Raw genomic sequence first — 16946 nt, 5'->3', positions numbered from 1 at the left:
ATTGTGGAACCAAAATGTACTCTCATTATTCGTATCGTATCGACTAAATAATTGAAAGTGTAGGTGATGCACCATTTACGAATCTCTTCTCTTGCAGTTCCTGAATAACTTGACGTTACTCCTCGGCGATGCTACGTTCACCTATCCGATGTACTCCTCCCTCTTACACCAGTTTGCAGTGGCAGCAAATCCCCAATATTTCTACGCCTTCAATTATCGGGGCACCTGGAGTAACACTTACGTTTACGGCAAAACTTTGGTGGACTACGGCGTAGCACACGCAGATGAAGTTAATTACATTTTTCCACGTATAGACTACAATATCGTGTTAGCTCTCAACAAAACCATAAATGAAAAAGATCGGCAAATGATGGATATCATGGTACAATTGTGGACATCTTTTGCGATTCACGGGTAAGTCTTTTTCAAGTAATAGAATACCTGATGATGCATATGATTCACAACTACTGTATGCATTTTCAGTAAACCGTTAACCCCGTTTCTTTTCGGAAACATAACATGGACGCCGTACTCGGAAAAGGACAATTACCTTCAGATAGGAAGCAAATCCGAAATCACGCTAGAGATGAAACATGTCTTCTTAAGAGAGCGAATGCAATTCTGGGCTAACTTGGAAAGAAGTACGACAGAGGCAGAAGCCATTGTGACGATCAACTAACGTGCCATCGCTTCAAGAAGATTCCACAGTCAATCTTCATCGACCGATTAAACGCAGCATTCCTGTAAAAAATCCGCGATCATTGCAATTCCCCATGCAATGTGGAACAAAAATATCTAGATACCTTTTTGTATAATACGAAAGCGCGATTGAAAAATGTATTTCGATAACGCGTTGTATTTCAATTACAAGAATACATTACTTGGCATTATTGTTGCTTAAAACAAAACTCATTTTTGGATTTTTGTCATACTATCGAACTGTAAATGTGAAACCTACTATTTGCAAGCTTTTCATTCATTACGATGACACTTTAAAATATTGATGAAATCGATAATACGGTTATTTAATCAATTTGCCAAGGCTATTGTCTCATGTTGTTTATTTCAAGTTACTTGTTTTTCATGTCCTTCAAAAAACTATCCAACAATGAACATTTCAATTGTCAGAATATGACCGACTTGTGTGTACGGTGGCGTTAACTGGTAAATGTGAGTCTACTTCAGGCCTGTACATACCGTACGCTTTGTGCCGATATGAGCAGCAGTGTTAACGATACTTACACCACTGTGATCTCATTCAGGTCCCATCCGCCGGATGACTTCATTGTCTCCCTCGGTTGCAGATAGGAGCATATCCTTTAACACAGCGTTGAAATTAATTTTCGGAACATTGGATCTTCGAAAATCGGTTGGATAGCTCAGCAGCATCTTGATAAAGAGTAGCTTTGCGGAGATGGCTATTCAACATGTTCCAAGATTTCGCTTCTTGCCACGTAGATCACGAATCACTTCTTGTGAGGGAACCAGAATGCCGCGGATGTTCGTCAGTTAAAGTTATGTGGTAGAGGGCAGCTATAATACCTGTTTCAATTTTGTTCACAGAATCACTGTTCCGCCTGATCGCGAGACTACGATAAATGGTGATGTCCTGAATTGAATCGTCTATCAACTATTCCTTGCATTCAAGTCCTTTCGTATTGTTCTTGTTGTTATAGATAAATGGAGTCTAATTAATCGATCCATCAAGCGAATCAATTCTACTCACAACCTATTGAGGTGGCGGCAGTGTATCGCGGATCGTATTTCGCTCATTCTGCCTGTCAAAAGCGTTTGAATTTGATTCAACGTTTTAAACTGAAGCGCAATTTTTGGGGCAGGATCGTTTCTACAGAAACCGTTTCTACAGATATCATCTCTACAGAAATCATTTCTGCAGAGTTCGTTTCTACAGAGTTCGTTTCTACAGGAGATATTTTCTACAAAGTTCGTTTCTGCAGAGTTCGTTTGTACAGAATTGCGGGGGCAGGATCCTTTCTACAGAATTCAGGTCTGCAAGTCCGTTTCGATTCTACAGAATTTGGTCGTAGATGTTCATTTCTCATACATTTAATTGTAAATTTCGTACATTTCGATTTAATTTAGTTTAATCTAATTTAATTTAATTTAAATTATTTGACCGCCACTTGTAGAAATGAAACGGACTTGCAGACCTGAATTCTGTAGAAACGAATTCTGTAGAAACGATCCTGCCCCCGCAATTCTGTACAAACGAACTCTGTAGAAACGAACTTTGTAGAAAATATCTTCTGTAGAAAAGAACTCTGTAGAAACGAACTCTGCAAAAATGATATCTGTAGAAACGGTTTCTGTAGAAACGATCCTGCCCCGGAAAAGCATCGGGGATCGTATTTCAGTCCTTTTACTTGTCGGACCCATGGATGTCACGAAATGCATTAACAGTCGCGCGCCCTGATTGCCTTGATCTTTCTACCCACCGAACTGTGGATTTTTGTAAGTAGCAGGTCTCAGTATTTGAATTCATGCTTTAGCTTCATGTTATACCCTCAGTTGACTGAACACATAATTTCGAGTAATAGCCCAATAAATGTCATGTCACGTCTTATCTAATCGAGAGTCGATATAAACGTCAACTTATCTCCGGATTTCCAATTTAACATCTACTGTTCGTTGGGAGGTCCTTGTTAAAAATGATAGGAATTGCTCGTGGCAAGTGTGGTCCTATGATTCAAAGTCTAACGCAAAGGGATCTCGGACTTCCTAATAAGTTCAATCGCATGAATTCATTTTTTTTCACTCTCTAAGCTTAGTTTTGCGTCTTATAAATGCCTCTTTATGAGCTCGGGATGCACAGTGGGACAGAATCCAAAATCTCTGGCCAAAAGTCCAAAACAGATGTAATTGGGGTGAAAGTCTGAACTCGGGGGTTTTCGGGGTCGCTGATAATGAATCTGAAGTCAAAATTTGAAAAAACAAAATGGCGGAGCCATACGACCGAAAATTTACTCTAAAACAGATGTAATTCGGGTGAAAGTCTGCACTCGGGGGTTTACGGGGTCGCTAATTACGAATCTGAAGTCAAAATTTGAAAAAACAAAATGGTGAACTCAATATGAAAGACTTGTACAGAAAAATATTTTATTTAGACCAAAATGACAATGATTCACTTGAAAGTAGGTTGCTATAGAAATCTTAAAATTATGATAATACATAGTGATTACGAGAATATTTAAATTATATTGATTTTTATACACTAAATAGAATGCTATTACATTTTCAACTAAATATAGGGCAATATCAGAAAATTATAATATTTATTCGTTAGTTAATCTACTTAGCAATCCGGAACTTCAGTAGTCTTCGTCAGACGAATCGCTGGAGTCGCAGTCAGTAAACTCCACTGGAAAAGAGCTTGAGCTACCCTTACTTGTTACTTCCAATTCTCATTGAATCTTGACAACAATCTGCGTATGGTAAGTTTTAGATCATCCGATAGCGTAAAAGGACGTTGTAATTTTTAGGACATGGCCTTCTCAATTTCCTCATACGCTGCATCCTTCCTGGTCGAACCAGGTACCGCAGGTGCAAGGACCATCTGCATCGGCAGAAGATTCTGAAAAATCGAAGTGTACATATAAATAGGCCATTACATATTCAACCTCACTTGCTATTATTTGATTCGCAATATTGTTCATCAATTGTCATTAATCATTCAGAACAGAGAAACAAGCTAATGTTTTGGTGGGAGGGAGCGAGGGAGGGGTACCCGGGGCACCGGACCCATAATGTGAGTACACCCCTGGGTAGATATTTCGAAACTACACAATTTTTGTCGAAGCCATTTCTCTATACTTCAGATTTCCTTGTTCGAAATTGAGAAAAATGCACTTTTCAATACACAAAAATTGCACCAACAGCGGTGGTGCTAAAAATTGCAAATTTTTATTTTTGTTTTCACTTAACAATACATCAATCTACAAGCTAAAACAAGAAAAACCGCTGCACAATGCCGGACAGTTCAACTTTTCTCTACGTGTTTACAATTTTTCGTTGCAATTTTACGGTAATTTTAGCAAGTATCATTCTTTTTTTGATATCACATGCATCAATATTATAAAATGAGAATTTCATGGTGATATTGTACTCACCTTCCCTTTTCGAATCCATTTTTTTGATATTTTTTTCCGTTGATAATTGTGGCCTTCAGCACGTTCTAAATATAACACTGAGAATTGCACTCGGAGCGCGGTGCGTCTAGCTCGAGCGAGGGTCACTTTAGAACTGGAATACAACAGCAGGTATAAAGGATCAACCCCTCCCAAGACTGGAATCTGACGCTCGGACTATTACTCTACCTGATCCTCCACTTCAAAACCCCGAAAATAAAACTTCATTTTTGACCTTTTGGCCAGAGATTTTGGATGCTGTCCCACTGTGGGATGGTAGCGTAGGAGTCTAAACGGCTCGAACGGGTGGTCCCGGCATCACTTCGCACACCGTTTATTGCGGTAATATTGCTGAGGTTGTACCTTCCAATATGTAAGAGAGCTGTTTTAGTTGGTATAGTCAAGCGAATGATAATTCTATCGGCGACAGATTAAGATGAAGATTAAGTCACTGACTCGTGGTGGTTTATTCACTCTTCCATTTACTTACATTTTACTTGACTTTTTCGGTAAATTCACGATCGTTCATTGGCTTTCGAGTTGTCGAGTTCACTACATTAAACTCCGTAGTGACTTTCTACTGTACCGAATATTGTGACAGATAGTTCAAATAGTTTTGCGACGAAGTCGGATTCTGGTGACAATTAGAAAATAGGTAACCTGATTAACAATCGATAAAAAAATTACGTGTTTTGCGTTTATTACATACCCGTATCTGTTATATTATATTATAATATGTATAATACAATAATACATGTTACGAATGCAGATTACCTAGTTGTGAGAGTTGTATTTGGCATGCGAGATAAAATCACCGATGAGTATTTAACCTTGGTCATTCAGGAATCTCAGGAGGTGAGCGGAGGATAAATTGATTTGGGTGAGTTATTGGAACTGCAAAATGAATTTATTCACTGTGGATTTGATTAATGGGTCAACAAACAGTAGGTGAGAATCCTAGTTGTCACGTAATCCCCCGTTATCCGATATATCCAACTCAAGATATTTTCATAACCGTTGAAACCTATAACTGCTGAAGAATACTGTATCGTTAAATAAGCAAACGAAGTCACGCAAACTAGTAAGATTGAAATGCGTAACCTGTTGCATCGTTGAACAAAACGTGCACAACAGCTGACGACGTGGTCGACCAGATCTGGAACCCTCGATGAAGACATCCACATGCATTGGACTCGTTGTGAAGCCATCTACATTAAGTAAATAAAGTTATGGAGCTGTTCTACAATTTGATCATCTGGATGAGTTCTTTTTTTTTATTCACGTCTTTTCAATTTCTACAACTGCATCAACGACAATCTAATATTATGACATGCAGTTTTCCGTATCGTCCGAATTCTATTACTTATTATGTGACTTGTGATAAACAGTATTAAAGCCCTGGCGTATTTTTATGTGTGTGATTGTTTGAGGGATGAATGTTTCGTTGCAGAATTTCAATTTCACCGAACTTCAATGATCAAGTTGACGAGAAAGTCGCTTGTAAAATTACATAATTTGTCACCAAATATTCCGAATATATCGAGTTGATTAACAAATAATAACAGAAGTATCCTGATAAGATATGCTAATGAACGTCGAATAGATATGCAATCGAATAAAGGATGAAAAGTGTGGATCCTCAGCTGAATGATACATTGTATGTATGTATGTATGTATGTATACGTATGATCCGGCGATAGATTTAAGTGAGTTGTATGCCGGCGTTCGTGATGAACGCATGTGGCAGCCAAAATAAATATACATTAGTAGAATCTTCCGTACGTGGTCATTTACAGACCCTACAAAAAATATACCCTCTTTACCCTCAGAATTTGTCCATTAAATTAATTTCTAAATCTAACATACAAATCATTGCTATAACCGTATTTTATCTTACCGATTACTTTCTCTTCATATCTGTGACTTAAAATTCTCAGATCGTCACCTAGATTAATACGTCTAATTTTAGGTGTTCACATCGCAAAGGGCTCAACGAAACCAAACCCTTGAAAATATCGTCGGCTCTATCAGACTCGAGTAAACGCACTTATTTTCAGTTTGATTCTAAAACGTTAAATGAGGAGTAGATATCAATAACTAAGTTGGTTTGATGCATTGCATCGCCGGGTAATACCAGCACAAATGATGGACACAGCGATATTGATAATACTCTTGAGCGTTACGGTGGTATGTTATTTTGTTTGCGAGACGGTCGCTGGACAACTTGAATATCTTGTTTGACGATTGGCATGTCAAACTCGTTCGTGATAGCCGAACGGTTCGAAGCCGTAAAAATATCGCACTTGTGAGATTCGCTAGAGTCGAGTTTGTTCTCATCGGACATCATCGCGTGACGACGATGACTTCAAGTTCAGGGGCGGTGTGTCTTTGTTTCTCACTATTGCTCAGCATTTTTTTCTCGATAAGTTACGGTTACTTCGATGGAACTACTGAACCAGAAGTGACCATTTCTGAAGGGACTCTGAGAGGAAAAATAGCGACCACCAGTCACGGCCGAAAGGTGGCGGCGTTTCTGGGAATTCCTTATGCACAACCACCGATAGGAAATAAGAGGTTAGTGATGTAAATAAATTTAGTGTTTATTGATTCCATGATTTATTTTATCCATACGTGCCACTGAAGTGGCACACTTTCAACCAGCTTTGAACTGATGAAATTGGCGAGGATAGAAAGTACCACAAACAATTTGACTACGTTCAGTAGAATAATAACGAATTCATTCGTTTTGTAGCTTTAAATAAAAAATAATATCCGAGAAATGAAAACGAAATGAAAACTTCTGATGAAAACAGCAATAAACCAAGGACCGAAAAGAACATCCATACCGGATGATTTGTGAGGAATTACATTACGAACAACACGATCCACAATTTATGGAAATTGGCCGGATGTGTCTAACAATAATACAAAATCGGAATAGTTTGAAATATTTTCCACCGTAGTGGATCGCCATTCACGATTACGCGATCTGACTTCAGATTCGAAATCAGCCTAACAAACCGACGTGTATCAATTTTTATGAAATTTAAAATGCTTTTAGTTTCTTTTTCCAGCTTATTGGATACATCAAAGTTAAATTTTACAAATCTGAGCTTGAATTCGTGATGAGCGACCCAAACACCCCAGGGTAGTGAATTTCATTCAAATCCATTTACCCATTCTCAGGATATCCATAATTTGTATTCGATTTTTCGAAATCATATAATTTAAATAACTCAAAAAGTAATGAACGGATCGAAGCCACAATGTTATCAATTCCAAGTTTCGAGAAGCCGCCCAAATTGAAAGCAGAATCATTGAAATCGGGACACTTGTTTTCGAAGTATTTTCGGACAAAATAATTGCTCACACACATACGAGGGGTGTTCAAGAAATAACGGGAGTTTTGTGATTTTGCATGTTGTATTATTCCGATTCGTGCGATTTTTTTTTGCAGTGTTGATGAACTCGTCTAAAAAGTTATTGTACTGTGTTAGCCGTATTGGATATTTAGTCCATCACCAGCCGTCAAAAAGGTTACATGTGTTTTGATAGGATCGGTGATTTCGGAAATGGATTAGAGAATTTGTATTAAATGTTGTTATAAGAATGGAAGAAAGTGTCGCAAAGTTTGAAAAATGTTAAATATTGCTTTTGGCGAGTTTGTATTAAGTAAAACAAGGGTTGGTATGAGTGTTTGCAAGATGCCCGTGAAAACGTTGACGGTGAAGGGAACCTTGAAAGCCCCAGCACATCACAAAGCGATGTAATTGTGAAAAAAGTGGAAGAAATGTGGAGGATCGTTGAATCACAACCATCAATAGCAATGTTTGACATTTCTAAAACTTTGCTGCACTTTATTGCATTCTTAAAGCGAAATTTTACAAAAATTCTCTGATACATTTTCAAAATTGCCGGTCCTACCAGAACACACGTCATCTTCGTCTACACTAAACATCCAATACGGCTACACGGTACAACATCAGTACAGTATACATATGTATATGCATATTAAGGTGTGCCAAAAAATATCAATATGTTTTTTCATCACTCTCCGAAAATGGTCGGGGGGGATGCTCTAGATCTTGAAACGCCAAGATTTAGTGACAACTCAACTCTTTGTTTTCGAGGTGATTACCATAACTTTCTTTTATTCTGAAAGCAGAGAATCGAGAAGTGACAAAATCTATAGGTTGTACCATGGTCGTACTATCTGATAAAAATGTACCTCGGAAATCGTTTTTTTTAATCCCCCGAGGTGCACGTACAACCCTTAATATTTAGACCATGAATTAGTTAGGAAAAGACATCATTAACAATGTGCTGAAAACAGTTGATTAGGCACATTTTTTCTTTACATCAAGTTCATCATTGGAAGAACAACTTTTAAGCTGTTTCATATCGTTTCTTAGTTCTGTATTTTTAGCTTTCGACTATTCAATTGAGTTTCGATACTTTGGAAAACATTGCAATAATTATAATTAAAAAAATGATATTCAACACTCGCGTACACTTGAAAACACAGTGTTTGTGTAAACAAAAAAGCTATAAAAAGAAGAAGACATACTCGAATAAACATATTTTGCTGTTCCTTACACTCTTGCGAGTATGTGACATGACGCTCACATTGTTTATCCAATACTGACATATATAACTCTGTTTTTATGTAATATTATGTAACATTCGTCAGTCAAACTACATGAAACTCAATGTTCATTCATTTCCAACAAGTGGACGAGTTTGTTCGTTGAAACGGATGACATGTTTATGAACAGAAACAGATTCTAAGAACCAGAGTTGCATGATTTTATTAAGTTCACCTCAGTTCTGCTACGAGTTTGGAAATAAAGGTACACAAGATGCTGCTTGGGGGAACCAATCATTATACTGAATGTCAATCCCGCTAATTACAAATAGGAAATCTATGGGTAAATAAATGCCTATGATGAACATATATCAATGTTTACAATAGCAATGAACAAACATGCCTTTCATCGAAATGTTTCATACTAAAGAAGTTGCAGCCTTCATGAAATTTCGTATGATTTCGATTGTACAAATTCTCTTTGCGTCACAGATTCGCCGACCCCGTGCCGGCGGGTGGTTGGGAAGGAATTCGAAACGCTACTGCCGATGGCAACAGGTGTCCCCAACCAAATATGGCAGACCTTATTACTGTCATCGGGGACGAAGACTGTCTGCACCTGAACGTGTTTACACCGCAGGTAATTTTGTTCATCTAGTAATGCTTGCTTACTTGCATGCAAGTCGCTCGCTGAACAAGAATAGAACCACGAGATCAAAATCTGAAGTCTTGTAAAGCAAACGCTACTGTATTTGACTTTGGATCGTGCACATCTAGATACGCGACGGTAGGAACTCGTCGTTACTCCCAGTAATGGTATACGTTTTCGGTGGGAGGTTTACGTTTGGGTCTGCCAACTCAACGGCATATAGCCCGATATACCTTTTGAACCAGGATGTAGTTCTCGTCACCTTCAGCTATCGATTGGGTGCTCTGGGGTTCTTGAGCACTGGCGACAAAGTGGCTTCCGGAAACTGGGGCCTGAAGGACCAGGTTCTTGCGCTCAAGTGGGTGCAGCGTAACATCAGACACTTTTACGGTGACCCTGATCGAGTCACCATATTCGGCCACAGCTCAGGGAGCGCATGCGTTCATCTCCTGACGCTTTCGAAATTGACAATCGGTAAGAACGAATTCAGATCCAACCTGACCGATGCATGGCGGGAGGTAATATTTAGCAGATTTAATCGATGAATAACAAAATCTTTTTTCCGAGATGACTGATCTCACTTTTACAATAATCGGGAGGATGTATTTCATCGCAACATCAAGTCCGACATACTCAAAGATTGTTTTTCCGTCAATGAGTTGATGAACAGAGACTGACTGCAAGGCTGAAACAGGGCGTAATCAATTCACGGTGTTACAGGGCTCTTCCATAAGTTCATCATGCAAAGCGGATCTGGCCTTTCGCCTTGGGCCTACAGACCCAGGGCTGCCTACGCAAAGCGTGCATACGAACTCGGCAATTACGTTGGCTGCTATAATGACACTTCGGATGCCCTTATCACCTGTTTGCGGAAAAAAAACTTCAGAGATATTCTAGGAGTGTTTACACGGTTTTACGTGTGGCATTACGAACCATTTACTACATGGGCTTGTACTGACGAGCCAGACATCGAGGGAGCATTTTTAACCAACAGCCCTGCAAATATACTGAGAGCTGGTCAGATTCGTGATTTACCCTGTATCATAGGAGTTGTTGGCAATGAAGCTATAGGGAGCACTGCAGGCAAGTGAATGCAAATTTTTTTGGATTGGCCATTTGACAGCACATCATAAGTACAGCAGGGTGATCAAATGGTTGATTTCGATAGAGAACTCAGGAAGTTCACCAAATGGCAAAAAAACAACTCGTAAAAACAGTCCAGTAATTCCCTGCAGTAATCAACCATCAGGATCTTCAAGCCCCTCAATAGTCCGTATCCCCACCCGAATAAAGTTTCATTAACTCCGCTCCAGTAAGCCAAATGCATCACTGATGGCAAGACTCAAACGTCAAGTCATGCCGAACATAATAGTACATTATCCAACAAGGGAATAAAGTCGAAAATTATGTACGCAAGTGGGGTTACTGTATTAGCAGAGCGGGATTTCGATTTTACGGCAGTATTGTATGTACGATTCAGAACAGAGAGAATGAACAAGAAATGGGGAAAATGCACATAAGTAGCATATGGATGTACGTTGGCGGGAGCAGGTTCAGGGCTACAGGCAAGGTGTCAAGGTGTGGAGGGCGAAGCCCCCGCTGGGGGAGGGGGATAGAGGTAAAAAATATATTTGACAAGGAGAAAATTGAAATTAAAAAATTTTAGGAAGTACTATAAAAGTAACTGTCTGACATTCGTTCTGTATTGGGAACATCAATAATCCATATGATAATCACCTGATATTTCTACAATTGAATTTCCACACTTGACTGAAATTTTCTTTGTTCGGAAAAAAACAATCATCACAACAGATGAAAAAACGAATCGAAGCATTTTCATATAAAAGATCATCGTAATTTTACCTTATTGAAATGTGAACTTTTTATTAGTCTGAAAACTAGAATATTATGAAAAGATTGTGATAATACAGACAGAAATAGTTCAAATCTGGAAAAAATACAGAATACCCGAAAAACTGAAAAGATTCAAGCCAAAAAAGTGAACATTATCATTGAATTGGAGATAAACATATTGACATACTCACTGCAGCCAGTGGTTAAATGAGAATAAAGGGAACGGCGAACGCGGAACATAAATAATTGGAGTTAAGTTGATGTATTTGTAATTTTTTTTATCATATTAAATTGCGAATCCGTCGGAGTTCTGATAGAGATATGAAAAGTATGTTACAATTTGCCGGAAACTGAACCCAACCTAACTTCACCTCACCTTGTGACTTGTTCTCGAACTACGCGCCTTTGAAAAAGAACGAAATTCTTATGAATATCAATTTTTTTTCTAAATTATTGTTCAAATACGCGGTTTTCAAAGTGCAAAGATCATGCCACGTTCTGCACATTCATGTGAAAATTAATATATAAATTATTTGTTGTATAATATACGGATTTCGTCAAGCCGTATTTTCAGAAATCCCATATAATAAGCCTGTGTTCGTTGATAATTTATCACTTGATTGGTTAAACGTTAAGTTTTAAAACGTGAGTTTGAAACGTTGATATATTTTGAATATAGAAAAGAGCACTAGAATTTATCGAGGTAAAATAGAAACGAAGATAGCAAAAGTGAATGTGTAATAAATTGGTGATTCGATTGTAAAGTTCAAACTAGGGGGAATTAATCAAGTGTTACCGATACGGTGTCTTTTCGGAGAGTGAGAACGAGGTTTAGCGAAGACGGAACTCATCAACGCGACCACAAACGTCAAGCTTTTACCTACGAAATAGTAAAATTCTGTGCGTTGTATTAGGCGGGCTTATTCAAACTGTTACAATTTGTCAAAATTGGCCGAATCAAGTTTCCATTTTTCGAAGTTTACTCCACTTTTCCAGGACTTCGTTGCACTGTGCGATCTTCCAGGTCGTAAGGCAATAAGGGATTGTGTTACCATAATGGTGTATGCCGATGCAAGTGGTTTCCATAGAATAACTCTTCTATTTATTGAAGTATCTAAAAAAGCTCGCTGCTCCAAACACGTTAGAAACATACCTGTGATTTATAAGGGTTAAAAGAATGCTTGGATGGACCAACATTTTTCCCAAAAGTGGGATAGAGAGGTTTTCCTGTCGAATGTAGTAGAGAAACATGGATCACCCTCTAAGATGCCTTTGTGATGGAGAAGCTTGTGGCCTGTGAGGTGTTTTCCATCCGGACGCACGCAATTGAATATTTATCATCTTCACTTACCGTGAGGTAAATTGTTATCGGGATTGTTCTTGCCTCACTTAATATAGGGTTGTGCGAATGGGAGGGGGTGGATTTAGAATATGTTCCACAGACTCGTTTCTACATGAACATTTTTCCACAATATATTTTTTTACAGGAAGGAATACGTACTTTGTAACAAAAAGAAGCCTGCATGATTCATTCTACAGAAATATTGTTCCACACGAAATCAAAACACACACGAGGGTACAAAAGACGCGTAAGGCGACGTTGGCATCCCAAAGGTTTCCCTGAGCAAAAATATTCTGTAGAAAAATATGCTGAAGAAGAACTTCTGCAGAATAATTTTTTGTAAAAAAATATTCTGTCGGACAATATTTCTGTATAATAAATCATGCAGACTTCTTTTTGTTACAAATCTCGAGTTCCTTCCTGCAGAAAAAAATTGATCTAGAAACGAGTCTCTAGAAAATATTATGTTGAACATTCGCTCTGTAGAAATGATTTCTGTAGAATCGTACCTCACTCACTGACTGCAGCAGTACGAAATCTAAAACTAAAAAAAAATCAATCTCTCATTTGAAATAGAGTCACCGAGGGAGAGAGAGAAAAAGAGAAATGGGTAGCCATAGTTGTCCGATGAGTTTTGAAAAAATTGGATATAGGTAGTGAAACAAAAATGTGAATCGGCACGTAACACCTTCTTCCCCTACTGTTTTCACAATTTTTATAAGCAAAATATCAAGTATTTGTGGCAATCACATTCCAAAAATATTCCCACGATTTTTGCGAATGCGAATAATCGTTAAATCACTAATTGACGATACTTGCCAAATTACGTATTTGCCGCTTGACGTAACGTCACTTATACAGCCGATGAACGAGGAAGTAGTTGTTGAAATGAAAAAAAAAACTAGAAAATAAGTGCCCCGTGTCATTCCCATAGAAAAGGAACGCGTTAATTCAGCTTCGTTTGTGAAGAATAGTACATTGTGCGCCAGGGGGAGAAACGAGACTTTTTAGACCCAGTGCTGATATTTCCACTGCGCGAGCCAAAGGCGAGTACTGAAAATATCACACAAGGTGTAAAAAGCCCCCCCCCCCCGGGGGGGGGGGGCACACACGATATTTTATGTAACAAAGGTAGGAATATAGAAGTTACTCCCTAGGGAGTAAAAAGTGTGATGTAACCTCACTTCTACTCCCGCTCACGTGACCCGGGTTGAAAAGCGGTATTTCTCTCCCTCTCTACAGGCACGAAAAACTGCCATATTCATGCCTGTGTTATATAAAGTGAATTTGACTGACTGTCGTACATTCATTGTGAATGTTTGGAGTTCATTAACACCGACGAATCTACACAGAGATTGAAATAAGATTCTCGCGGATGAAAGAGAGTCTTAGATGGTTCTGCTGTATTCGACGATGAGGAGGCACCCATGAGTATGCTACGCAGGTTCGAGATTACGGAGATTGTCCCATCCAAGAGACGCGGGCATGGCTAGAAGAATATGGAGAAGCCCCAGGATAGCGATGTTCAATTGATGCTGAAATTAGAAATGCATGTCAAGGGAACAACTGATGACATGGACGCCGAAGGGCAAGATGTGGAAGAGTGTAACGAGAACAAGGTGGATGAAGACAAACACGTGTCTTCCAAAGAAACCTTAGCTGCAGCCAAGAAATTATTCAGATACGTGAAAAGCAATTGAGACTGCATCTATAATCATATTTGTAATCGATGCAGTATTTGTGCAGTTATCGAAAACGGTATTCGTTTGCGTCAAATTTATTTATAAAATTTGATAGCCGCTAATGGGACAAAAAAGATCCAATAGATCTAACTGCATGTGGACCTTCGATTACAAAGTCTGTATGTGTATAATTGTGATTTTACGTTAAAGAACCATTTATTCCTATCGTATTTTTTTTATTATACTCTAAGAACAAATAATGGTTGAATCATGCCTTGAGAAATTTCCCCACATATTTAGTTCGATGGAAAGTATGACTGCTACGAAACTCCGTGGTGCGTATTTTTCTAGAGGCATGACTAACCAAGGTCTCTGACAAATCTGTACTGTCGAAGAAGAATGTCGACGGCCTATTTCTGAGTCTTGAAAGGGCAAATTCGTTGACTAATGAAGGGTATGGGCTATTGAGGGGTTGACTAGCGCGGGCCATTATTAATCACCTCATTTAATCACTAGACGTACTATCAAGTATGACAGTATCAACATTTTTGTCGTTGGATATGCTTTTGCTGAGTAAAATGTTTTCTTCGTTTCTTATAAAATTGTGTTCGATTGATGCATTTCATTCCTTTTTTAGTAATTCCATTCAAACTTTCGGTAAACTTGGTATAAACCAATGCGGACTAATAGTGTAGATCGATAGTCCGTACACGAGATGCGGAGTAAAATGTTTATACTTTTTCGAAATGCTGCAAATGCAACAAGTTATTGAATTTCGAAATGAGACTCATGACAGCATAGCCAACTATGCCTTGACGATTTACTTGTTTGTCACGTGGTGCTGCGACGTGACAAGGCCTGTCAGATTTTCTTGTGAAACCATTTTTGAGATGGACCGACAGACAGATCAGCAACTTTCGAAGAACCTATTTTATCGACTTCTCGACTTTCGACACAGAAATGTAAAAATACCTTCAAATTAAAGAAAGTTATTTCGAGCTGAAACAAATATTTCTCCGACGTTAACTTAGCTGATGAAAATTAAAAAGTGGTGTAACATTGATGGATTCCATACGGCTGACGATCTACGTTATTAAAACATCAGATAAATAAAAACTCCTGCACATAATTTTAAAGCTTGAAAAATTTTGGAGGTTCTCGCTTTGTGATAATTATCTTTGACTCTCACGTCTATTTTAATATAGGATCATTTTACCCTTTTCACTAGACTTGTATGAAAATGAGGAATTATTTGAGGAGTTTGTGGAAAACTTTGATTACTTGCTGCCGATTCTAATGTACTGGTCGTATCTGCCGGACTCTGGAGCCGCGTGGGCCAAGGCCGCCAAGTCGTACTATTTCAATGACATTGAAAAAATGAATAGAAAGGAGGTGGGTGATAAGATATTTAAATCTTTAGGTTCTGAATCAGCTTTTCTCGCAGTATGCATGCACACTTCACAGCTGCATAGGATGGCTGGAAGCCATAAATTTTTTCCAACTAAAGAGTTTCAGTGGTTCGGTTTCGCATTTCCGATGTTGTTGATTCAACTTCTGTATTCGATATTAGCCATGCGATATCGCGAGAAGATTTGATCACCTAAAAACTGAGTGCATAGTTCGCTGCCATATTTGGTAGAGGTCTACAAAGAGTTGGCCTAATTATGGAGATCAGTCACTGTCGTCATCATTTAACCTGATCAAATCATTTCTATCAGCATGTGAAATTGATTCTCTACGCGCAGATAACTTATCTTCGTGAGTCTTTCAATTGAAAATCGTTTTCCAGTAGCGTCTTTCAGCAGAAATTCATCGAAATCAGTCGTTATTACAAAAAGCTACAGGCAGTATGTAATACTTCAGGGTAGAAAATAAAAATTCCTGTTGTATAAGTTTTGCTGATGGTGGGACCAAAATGTACTCTAATTATTCGTATCATACCGACTAAATAATTGAAAGTGTAGGTAATGCACCATTTACGAATCCCTTCTCTTGCAGTTCTTGAATAACTTGACGGTACTCATCAGCGATTCTTCGTTCAACTATCCGCTGTACTCCGCCCTCTTACACCAGTTTGCAGTGGCAGCGAATCCCCAATATTTCTACGCCTTTCATTATCGGGGAACCTGGAGTAACACTTACCTTTACAGCAGAATTTCGCTGGACTACGGCGTAGCACACGCGGATGAACTTAATTACATTTTTCCACATGTAGACTACAATCTCGTGTCAGCTCTCAACAAAACCATGAATGAAAAAGATCGGCAAATGATGGAAATCATGGTACAATTGTGGACATCTTTTGCGATTCACGGGTAAGTCTTCTTCAAGTATTAGAATACCGGATGATGCATACGGTTCATAACCGATTTATGTATTTTCAGTAAACCTTCAAGCCCGTTTTTCTGCGGAAATTCAACATGGGAGCCTTACTCGGAAAAGGACAATTACCTTCAGATAGGAAACAAAGCCGAAATCACGCTAGAGATGAAAAATGTCTTCCTAAGAGAGCGAATGCAATTTTGGGCTAACTTGGAAAGAAGTACGACAGAGGCAGAAACCATTGTGACGATCAACTAACGTGCCATCACTTTAAGAAGATTCCACAGTCAATCTTCATCGAGCGATTAAACGCAGCATTCCTGTAAAAATACCGCGATCATCGCAATTCTCTATGCAATGTGGGACA

General features: G+C 38.6%; 3 protein-coding genes and 1 long non-coding RNA gene across 4 annotated transcripts in view; 2 read left to right on the top strand and 2 right to left on the bottom strand.

The window, feature by feature from the left end:
* Window positions 1–744, top strand: part of LOC124416730 (esterase E4-like) — an 11888-nt gene extending 11144 nt beyond the window's left edge. Inside the window, exons 6-7 of the mRNA XM_046897994.1 lie at window positions 98–414; window positions 484–744. Of these exons, the coding sequence (XP_046753950.1) occupies window positions 98–414; window positions 484–679 (513 nt within the window). The 3' untranslated portion in view covers window positions 680–744. The remainder of the gene's footprint in view (window positions 1–97; window positions 415–483) is intronic.
* Window positions 1–15548, bottom strand: part of LOC124416732 — a 22861-nt gene extending 7313 nt beyond the window's left edge. The window contains exons 1-2 of the long non-coding RNA XR_006930805.1: window positions 15483–15548; window positions 955–957 (exon numbers count right to left, since the gene is read on the bottom strand). This is a non-coding gene — a long non-coding RNA (uncharacterized LOC124416732). The remainder of the gene's footprint in view (window positions 1–954; window positions 958–15482) is intronic.
* Window positions 1–16946, bottom strand: part of LOC124416725 (flotillin-2) — a 403676-nt gene that overhangs the window by 108990 nt on the left and 277740 nt on the right. The gene's annotated exons all lie outside the window — the stretch shown is intronic.
* Window positions 6335–16946, top strand: LOC124416729 (esterase E4-like). The gene is made up of 7 exons (XM_046897993.1): window positions 6335–6719; window positions 9223–9370; window positions 9508–9853; window positions 10100–10462; window positions 15486–15649; window positions 16256–16572; window positions 16642–16946. Exons 1-7 carry the CDS (start codon window positions 6505–6507, stop codon window positions 16835–16837), a joined length of 1749 nt encoding a protein of 582 aa, XP_046753949.1. The 5' UTR covers window positions 6335–6504; the 3' UTR covers window positions 16838–16946.

Source organism: Diprion similis, chromosome 3 (assembly GCF_021155765.1).
Source record: "Diprion similis isolate iyDipSimi1 chromosome 3, iyDipSimi1.1, whole genome shotgun sequence".
Classification (NCBI taxonomy): Eukaryota; Metazoa; Arthropoda; class Insecta; order Hymenoptera; family Diprionidae; genus Diprion; species Diprion similis.
The sequence above is the reverse complement of the archived record's forward strand: the minus strand, read 5'-3'. Positions and strand labels throughout refer to the sequence as shown.